We start from the raw sequence: 10345 nt of genomic DNA on the forward strand, positions 1-10345 counted from the left end.
GCAACTACTTTTTACGCAATAAAAAGCAAAAAGAAATAGAAGAGGCAGGGGCAACCATCCTTTAAGTTAAAGTTTCCAAGAGATAAAGTATTTGGAGTGACGGATAGGCGTGACTAAATACAATGGCTCAACTTTCAATAGACAGAATTAACCATTAAATGGATCTTGCCTGCAAGAAATCCCAACAATCAACGTGAAATTATAAAATCTATTGATGTGGTGAGATCTGTGGAAAGTCTGACATACACATTCGTTACCAATTAGTTTGTACTTTTGACCTGTTGCAGCAATGTTAACTGTTTTTGTTTGTGTTTTAGCCCCTGTTTCCATTGATGTGACAAATTGTATATAATCTGCAAACGACTTTCAGTTCTGTGAAAAATGTCACTCCATGATGTCAGAGCTGTCATTCTCAATTATTCTGTGTAATGTATTCCTTTGGCCCCAGCAAAAAGGAAACCTCCTAAACGACGATGTGAAAATGATTAATAACCCTGTTTTAGAAAGTTATCTCAGTGTGATCATAATGCTAATTAAAAACGTACTATAATCACGTGTAAGACGAATTATCTGCATCCTTCACCGCAAAGATCGGACAAGGAATCAAATTCAAACTTTCAGCGTTGGGACCGGTTGGGGGAAAGGAGTATCCACTATTCAATCTTCATCATATGCACGTAAATGTGCTCCACAAAATCAATTGGGTTTTTTTTAAGTCATGAAACAATTTCCGGTTTGCTAATTGCTGTTTTTCTAATTGTATCTAGTAAATTTAACCTCTAGGCACTCGTATTAATGTTAGCGCTCTATTAGTGAACATGAGATCAAATTGTCGGTCAAATATTATTTTCGTTTTCGGAATACTAAGCCTTCCCTTATTTTGAGTTATGATTATTAACGATTGTGTATTAATAATCTAGTCATTCGTTCCTATCATCTACTTTATTTTAGTGTTTCCAATCCGGCAGCATAACACAGGCACGCTGTATTAAATTAGACAACTCATATACTTGTACCCAATGCATACATTTCCCACAATATACAGAGTATTCGAGCGGTCTGCAGCTTGTGCTCATCTCTCTGGGAGACTCGGTGATTCACAATACAATATAGTGTCGCTGCTCCTATGTTACCATGTAATTAAGTTGTTTGTTTTCATACTTGCTTCTGTACTTTGTGATTAGAAAATGACTACATGTGGGTGTCATTATCACTCAATTACTCTTTACAACTTGTCCACATCGCTCTGCCTGTACTGGCATCAGTTTAACACATTATTAAAGACAAATATAATAGAACCATTTTCATTTACATCTTAATCTGCCACCACTAAATTATCTGTTCAATATTAGCAATAAACTAAAATAGGACTTTTCTCTTCTCTAGTTAGAATGTCAAAAGGTTAAAATGTTGATCTCTTCCACTTGATCTACTAGAAAATATACAACTCCTGATGTCATTTTTATGCATCTACAGCCTGCTGTTCTTTAATACACCCTTCGACTACCAGCGTTAATCACTCTTAAGTCAGACTGAGAAGTGTCTTAATTTAAACTAGTTTACATCCTTTGTGAAATAATGACTGATACACTGACTAAAGAGCATTAACGTTTTAGACTTTGCGGAATAAAACAAGTCCATCAAAGCATAATCTTAATTAAATTATCTGTGACATTATTACAATGTGATGTGGAATAATTATGTCAGGGAAAAAATAAATATTCATTTCAAAAGCGGAATACAATAATCACACCGTTGTTGACAGTACCGATTAATAATTTATAAGTCGTTATACACACAACAAATTGTCAATCATGTCTTAAACATACGCCTCTGTTCTCGCCTTTTAAGACTGTCAAAAATAATTAGATTTCAGATCAATGGAACAAATGTCAATGTTTATCCTTATTATTAATTTTCAAAAGATTCCCCTTTTCATGCAATTTTGTTCTGAAGAGTTTTGGACACTTGCAGGGAAAGTCGAGCGAGAATCGTAGTAGATTTATTGTACAACAACCAATTGATGTGGCAACAATACAAACCATATAATGAATTAGCTAACTTAAAATAATAATAATAATAATAATAAAAATAATAATTATAATTATTATTAATACTAATAATATGATTAAGCTGGCCTTTTAAATCATACGCAAGAATATATAACAGTACTGTAGGCATATATGTACTTTTGGAGGCATGGCATAATTCTAAATTATTGTTCGCTAAAGCTTTATCTGGGAGTAGAGCTAAAGAAATAAACAACTAAAAGATAAAGGAGAAGGCACGTATCTATGTCTGTGTACACTTCAGAATATCAGGTATATCAGTAGTATCCTCTTGTGAACTCTGGCTTTAGGGAATTTAAATATACGCTAGACTGATGGTCAAAAACTATCAACTCGCGCTAATGTCATATAACAAGCATGGGATCAGTTACAGAGTTCAGGAAAATAACTGTGTTGTGACACATACGAAAGTTAAAATTTGGATGAGGAGTGAGAAATAAAATTCCTAAGCAGGGGCCTTGGGCGGCTAAATATTTACTATATAAACACGTTGAGCGTGTTAAAAATGCGACTTTCTCTTTGTCTATGAAAGAAAATACAAGTGTTAGGACCACTTGTTCAAGGTGAAATGTATCTGGGTGTAATCTCTAAATAGCAAGATGCTGCACATTTAAGCCAATTACCTGTTGGTTATTATATTCTGATACTTCGTGATATAAAAGTGATAAATTTGGCATAACAATAAATCGTTAGCATACTTATGCAAGCTATGCAAACTTTTCCAGAAATTCTCTCCCATAATTTGCTAAGATTTGGCTTTCTAAATCCCAGGTGAAAAAGAATGATCGGAAAGTATATTTAAATGCTGCTTCAATTTAGTTATACTCAATCATTAATTAAATTTTTATAATGTGAAATTTTTATAATACTTGCCAAATGCAATTTTTTTTTCAAATACAATGACAATTTGGCGTCCACAATTCCATATATTATTATTATTATTATTATTATTAATAATAATAATAATAATAATATTGTGTTCTAAAAGCACTAGCCCTACAGAAATACCCCTCTCACCATTCTGTCCTTAACCTCCAGCCCACAAACTTCTAACAAGTTTAGTTACGCTGTGTAGATTCAGCATATACATCCATATTTAAATGTCTTCTCTCAGACAAAGGTGAGATGTTTTCAAGTTTCAGAGGCAATTGGTGAGCAGCTTTACAGAAACAATAGGTCTTTTATTTAGAACAAATGCTGACATTTGAGGGAGCAAGAAAATGCTCAACCTAGACGAGAGCAAGGCAGTTGTGAGAGAAAAGCGCCTCCAGTCTTTCCTGACAACTGTACCGTGTCCTCAGGGATCCCACCTGAGATTAAATCCTATTTACAAAGAAACCCACCTTAATAAATGGCTCAGGGGCAGCACCTGAGAGTTTTGTGCCACAACCTGTATAAAATAAATGAGTAATCAACAAGATGACTGGTATATATATATATATATATATATATATATATGTGTGTATGTATATATATATATATATATATATATATATATATATATATATTCCTTTAACATAAATATTGTTATATTTTATTCATACTTAAGAATGCATAGCTTTATGTGAAATATAGTTAATTCATGGTATTTCATTTATATACAAATGCTTGTAACAAGTAAATATATAAATTGTACAACATAAATTAATGTGTTAACTGTGGAAATATACTTCTGAATCGAAAAACTATTTGCTATTTACGAAATAGTTCCCAAATGTAAATAAAAAAAAGTATGGGTTGAATCGTCTTGAAACTTTCTGCACGCACAATATAATTTGCGCATGCCTTAAAATTATTATTCAACAACAATAATACCACCAAAGTAAATGAATATCAATAGGAACTCATTGATACTTTGTTACTTCCCTTTGTGTGTAGAAATAAATTATATTTATAGATAGATAGATAGATAGATAGATAGATAGATAGATAGATAGATTCTGTCCATTTCCTCATTTCCTGTTTTTCTGATGCTAACACGCACTGCGCTGATAACTGAAGGGTTAAAGATCACTTTCAAATGCCCTTTTTAACAACACCAGAGCAAAAGGCCACACGTTTTCACCGCACAATAGGCCACAGGAGAGAGATCTGTGTGTCAATATGAACTGGTCTAGCAATTTTCCATATTCACACTCATGGGCCTATCTGACTTGGCAGATGTTTAGACATGATTTTATAAATTGTTCAATATCAGCCCATAATGAACCCCAACTGACCATTCCTGAACAACTAAAAGCATACAGGATCTCCCCTGCCGGGATCTAATAATGCCCTTACGCTGAAACATTATTAATCATGGAATGAAATAGATGAGGCCCTTGAAAAATAAGTGTATGATTGATTAAAGGGCAATCTAAGAAGCTATTATTCTTGTTTTATTACCGTATGCTATATTCACTCAATTTATCTTTGTGGGAAACAAATGATTGTTCATTTTTTTTCCTGCAAGCAAGCTACATCACATTAACCGTGTAAGCTATCCAGTGATTCCATTGAATGATATAGTCTCTTTGCTTTGTCTGGAGACCACAATGTGTCAGCACCATTATCCTTCCATGATGACTAATTCAAAACACTAATACGTTCCCTGCAAATGACCACGGACCAGTTTCTATATGGATGGAGGGAGATTACTGATGGCAGAATGAGAAGCAAAGACATTGCTCGGTAGGTTGTTATAAAAAAGACGTGTGTATATACATGTCAGAGGCAATGACCAGTACATGTATGTTGCGTGTGTACAAGTGTGATAGCATAACTAAAAACAAATCCTTTCTTCAGACTATCCTGTGTTTATTTACAATGTAAGATATAAATTATTAAAAATTCTTATTGACAATCAAGAAAAAGGAAAGAGCTTTCACTGTCATTATCTGTTTTAAAAAAAAACCGAGACAGAATTTATTTACAAAAATGTTTTAAATTTCATTGCAATACAACTTGCATAAATTACTAGAAGCTTTTTTTCATATCATTACAAAAATAAATATCAAATCGTTTTTTTGTTTTGTTTTTCGTTATCCACTTATTAAGTACTCCAGTTCATCAATCACGACGCAGTGTCTCTATTGTTTAGATCTTTTAGAAATAGTTTTGTATTCTTCCTTCTGTCCATTCTTATCAATAAATTTTATCACACTTATATAGAATATATATCGTGGCAATGAAGTGATCAAGTCAAGATATCCTGAGAAAAAACTGATTGTTTGCAAAAAGTCACAATATACATTAGGATGACTATACTATACCAATAATTTCACATATGTCGAAGGGACCTCTCCATTGTTTTTTGTTTTTTTTTTGTTTTTTTAAAGTCTGTAGATTTAATAGTGCTCTGTGTGTCTTCTTTTATACAGTGGCACAAGCTGTTATCCGGTTTTAGATATGTTATACTCGGGGAGAGATGATGGCTTGCTCCCTTTTTTCAAAGCAATTGTGACACCTACCTGTGAATCAAGGAAAAAACCAGATCACTAAATATCTTTCGTTACACAATAATACAATATCGGTATTTATTTATCATTTGTTTTAAACACAATTACAAATTATATTCGGTTACACGTCATTGAAGCAAATGTTTAGTGTTCTGTAAGACTGAAACAAGGTGTAGTTCTAGAACTCGATGCATAAATGCCTCTATCACAGTTAATATTACTTATCAAGACAGCCGTACAGCAATATTTAAATCATACATCGGTATATAGATGATCAAATAAATGGATAAAAAGTGCTTTATAATTATTGTCCGCCATTGTTTCACAGTCATTAGTAACTACAATGCAATACAATTAAACAAAATGTGTTACTTTGTTTAATAAATTATATTTAATGTCAAACGTGTTTGTTTAAGCAGGGTAAAAAAAAATTAAGGCATAATAAGCTATTTTGAATATTGGCCTAATTACACAGAGAGCTGTGTAATGAGCAAGTAATGGACGTTAAGGTTGCTTTATAGGATGTACAATAGGTCTTGGACCTGTTCCCAAATGATCGGGGCATCGAGACTGTTTTCACTTACTTCCATTGCTGTCTGATTGCACATCTATAGGTATGGTTGTACTCCTACTGTGCAGACTTCAGTGGGATCTGTCAAAATATAACCGCCAGTTAGTCACAGGACACAGCCAGCTAACTAGATTATATGTTCCAATCCTCCAATGGACTCAATTCGCAGCCAGGAGGTTTAGGAGCTACATTAAATACTATGGTTTCAATTAACATAAATACTCTAATTTAGAACCCGAAACACAGCGTGACAACAGGCCAAATGCGTTACACATGGTGGTGGTGGTGTGTGCGTGTGTGTGTGTGTGTGGGGGGGGGGGGGGGGGGGCTGCATTCATCCTATTTGGAGCAGTTATTATTTCAATCGTTTATTTTACATTGTTTACAGATATCCACAGAGATCAAATAATTACTTTGAGAAACTATAACACGTTTGCATCGGTGCATTTTTAATTATAATTGACGTTTACTAAAAACTTGTTAAATAATAGTGAAGAGATCCAGAGTCATTTAACAAAGATAGGGCATTTATTCCTCACCATTAACAGACCTACCTTTTTTAGATTCATAGCTAGTTGACCTGTAGTGTTGATCTAACTGACTGCTGGCTGTTTTTATAGAGTCAGTAGTATGTTTGTGCAGAGAGTTAGTGTTTAAAACCGCTTGACTTAGCCCCTCATTGGAGGTCACTGTTGTTGAGTTATATCTTAGGATTCCTTGGCTTTGGAGAGCGTTGAAATTCCCATAGTTCGTATAGTTGCTATAAAAAGGTGATGTGTAGTATATATGCCTCCCCAAAAGTGAAGAAGAAGGATAAGCAGAATTGTGAGATGCAGACGATGAGGTGGCAGAGGACACAGCAGAAAGCTGACAGCTCTGGCTCACGTTTTGATGTTTAATGTCTGAAGTGGCTATTTCTGCCAGTGACCATAGTTTGGGTTTGCTGGCCGGAGTCTGAGAGTTGGGGGAAATCCTATTGTCCAAAGTCGATTTGTTGGAGGCTCTAATGCTCCCCTCAAGTTGGTGATTAAGCACAGGTGCCTCTATGCCAGTGATGGGCGATGAAGTGACAAGTTTAGTAGGAACAATTCTGTCTTCTTCATCAATGTCTTCGTCGTCGTCTTCATCCTCGTATTTGCCCTTAGATTCAGTGCCTGATTCACAAAGATGGTCCCCAGCTCTACAAGGCAACTTCTCCCCATCTGATTCAGCTGAGCAAGAATGATCTGTCATAGAATCTACGTGCAAGCTAATGCCTATAAAATAAAACAGAAGCTGGTTATAATAAACATTTCATATCCAAACTTCGCATGAATGAATAGATGTGTGATGCATTTACAAAATATTTATTATAAAAAGAGGAAAATATGGGACCTTCCTGATATGTCGCCTACGCTTTGCTTTTCTTGTCCTAAAGTGCTTTTATAATAAACCATGCACATTTTAAGTTACATTCATTTGCTTATTTGACAAATAGCATGGGTCATGGAAAAGACCTCCTAATTAGTGTCTTTCCGTTATGTGAGGCAGTTAATGAGTTAAGTGTGGACTCGGCCTGTTGCAATGTATATGGACAATTACTGGAAAGTCTTACCTTCATCCTCTGCGGAGGTCTCATTGCTGTCTGGGATCTTATCAGCATGTTCATCTTTGCCCCTTTCCCCATCTCCATCATCTTCGTCCTCGTCCTCGCTTTTATTCCGAGGGGCCCAGGTCATCTTGTTCTCTTTTTTGAGCCTCCTCCTGGCATTGGCAAACCACGTAGAGACCTGGGTAAGGGTCATCTTGGTGATGATGGCCAGCATGATCTTTTCGCCTTTGGTGGGGTAAGGATTTTTTCTGTGCTCCTGCAACCAGGCCTTCAACGTGGCTGTAGCGTCCCTAGTAGCATTTTTCCTGTAAGCTGGGTCATTTAATTGGTACGGATAAGCTGGGCTGCCATATGGATGGTAGCTGATTGCTCCTGTCATACCAGTCGTGTGTGCATCATAAGGAGAACCCTTTTAAGAAAAAGGAAAAATATTCCTTCAGAACAATGTGGCAGACATTGCAAATAAATTGTATCTTTATAATGTGTATATTTTAGCGAACTACTCCTTAATATCTCTACACATATTTGAAATCCTAAAACATTGTGAAAGGACTAGCGAAGCCATAAATAATTTCAATCCAATAATTTTTAACTAAAATTGTATTTTGATTAACCCTATTCCCTTGCTGAATCCTAACTACATCGCAGCTGCCAGAAGCCATTATGTTAAATTTAAACACATCAGCCGTCAACGTGAGAGCACTTGTGTCTGGCTGTGTGTATTTTAAAAATAAAAGATAATTAGACAGAGCACTGGAAAATGAGACATGCGTTTATTTCATTTAATTTTAACGCAATCTACATTCTGTTCCTACATTTTACTATTACAGAAAAAGCTTCGAAAGAGAGGGCTTCTTTTTTAAGCTGTTAACTATAAAAAAAATACCATCTCAGAACAAATCACTGATCTAATGCATTGTAAATTCAGTTTGCAAATCAGAAGATATGCATGACTTCGAATTGTTTAAATGGCAAGCAATTTGCATTTTAATTCGCTCTTTAACGTTCAAATTGCCTTTATTTAACTCTGCATAATGTAGGAAAGTTAACGATACCCCCGGAGCAACTTGGTAAATTTTACACACCCGAGATATCTGTTCTCTTGTGCGATTACCTTAATGTACTTAAGATTACTTTTGTACCAGTGCAATGTGACAAAAATAAGACCGACTAGACCTTCATTGCAGGAAAGTTTACACTTACACAATAAGCTCATTAAAGTATCTAAACCACAGCCTTTAAAAAGGAAACCTGCAATTATTTAAACAGTAGAGTAATAGTTCAGTGTGCAGTAAATAGAGGATCGGTAATTACTCATCAGTTCACAGATACTTTAGCAATCCGACCTGTGTTATCGCCTAACAAAATACCTCGCTAATCTGATTTGAATTATATATTTTCTCCTCAAAATATAATAAAATGGGATATGAAAGAAAACAGTGTGGATGTTAATAAGATCATCAAATCTATATTAACAGCGTGGAAAACCAGAAATAGGGTTAAATAAGTAGTAATCGATCATTAACCTAAATGATGAGACGCAATTACTAGATACACATTCACTACTAAGTTATTATGATAAACTACTGTGCATTGTATAAATTATCACAGTGCAAATGGGTTCGCTTGAAGCAAGGATAGTGTGCAATGTACTCACTTTATTGTAATATCAAGGTATAATTATATGTATTAAGGTAGGTGCTTATTTTATATCAAACTTTAACACGAACATTTGTAGCATAGTGAAAAGTTAAATAGTACAATAAATAAATATGTATCTATGAGCATAATGTTAAACATGGGAAGCAGAAGTAATAAAATGTGTGTGTGTGTGTGTGTGTGTGTGTGTGTGTGTGTGTGTGTGTTTTAGTGGGGGGCAGTTGAAGTTCAGTGTGTTCTTCGTAAAGTAACAAACAAACGGATAGCTTGTGAAAGTATAAACAAAGTATTTGTAACAATACGTTAATGTAGGCTGAAAGCGTACTGGGATTATTCATCCCTTACCATATAAGAGGTGAATCCGGCTGGGTCACTGGAGTACTGCAATGGGCTGCTGAAGCCTGTGGCCGCCTGGGCGCTGAAGGCAGCTGATCCCGGGTAAGGGCTGAAGGCGGAGCCGGACGAAGACCTGGCCAGCTCCTCGCTCCTGGGGGCGGCCAGCGCTGAGGCCCCATAAGCCGGACATGAGTAGAGAGCCAAGGAGCCAGGGGGCTGGTAGAGGTAACCCTGAGGATAGGACATTGCAGTTCTGACTGAAGATCACCGGGACTGACTGAGTTACAGAGGGATCAGGGTGAAAAGGGAGGGGGACGGGGGCTGAGGTCAATAAAGACAAGCTTCTGCTCTTATTCTCTCTCAGCTGTGGCTTCTCGCTTCTGTCCTCACTCATGCAAGGAAATAAAAGTGTTCTTCCTCTACCCCTCCCCTCTCGTGCACCCACCAGCCAGAGATCAATCTATTGTGTGTGTGATCATGTATAGGTATAAATCCAATCAGAGAATGAATCAAAGGAGAAGGTATGATCGAGGGGAGAAGCAGATCATGAAGTGGAGGAGATGTAGAGCAGAGTGCTCTAGGTGATCAGGAAAGTGCTTGCTGCATATGGAGCTCTTGCAGCCAGCCAGCTCCCCCAGCGCCAGTGAGGATGTATTTTTTTTCACAAGGAGGAGGGTGACGG

General features: G+C 36.1%; 1 protein-coding gene across 2 annotated transcripts; it reads right to left on the reverse strand.

The window, feature by feature from the left end:
• Nucleotides 1–4972: 4972 nt before the first annotated feature.
• IRX2 (iroquois homeobox 2) lies at nt 4973–10331 on the reverse strand. Of its 2 annotated transcripts, XM_075212830.1 has the most exons (5): nt 9673–10331; nt 7672–8077; nt 6632–7333; nt 6091–6158; nt 4973–5518 (listed from the first exon to the last, which is right to left on the reverse strand). In XM_075212830.1, exons 1-4 carry the CDS (start codon nt 9907–9909, stop codon nt 6115–6117), a joined length of 1389 nt encoding a protein of 462 aa, XP_075068931.1. In that variant the 5' UTR covers nt 9910–10331; the 3' UTR covers nt 4973–5518; nt 6091–6114. The 2 variants fall into 2 exon arrangements, with proteins under 2 accessions (XP_075068931.1, XP_075068930.1); XM_075212829.1 differs by lacking the exon at nt 6091–6158 and having other exon boundaries at nt 4973–5514; nt 6628–7333.
• Nucleotides 10332–10345: the final 14 nt, after the last annotated feature.

The sequence above is a fragment of the Mixophyes fleayi genome, chromosome 5 (assembly GCF_038048845.1).
Source record: "Mixophyes fleayi isolate aMixFle1 chromosome 5, aMixFle1.hap1, whole genome shotgun sequence".
Taxonomy (NCBI): domain Eukaryota; kingdom Metazoa; phylum Chordata; class Amphibia; order Anura; family Limnodynastidae; genus Mixophyes; species Mixophyes fleayi.

Bases quoted from the DNA above. Each gene is read 5' to 3' on its own strand.
- IRX2 (XM_075212829.1), bottom strand. From the start codon at position 9,909: ATGTCCTATCCTCAGGGTTACCTCTACCAGCCCCCTGGCTCCTTGGCT. The intron at 8,078-9,672 runs GTAAGGGATGAA...TTTTCTTAAAAG, and splicing joins CCGGATTCACCTCTTATATG to GGTTCTCCTTATGATGCACA. The intron at 7,334-7,671 runs GTAAGACTTTCC...TTTATTTTATAG, and splicing joins GACCTCCGCAGAGGATGAAG to GCATTAGCTTGCACGTAGAT.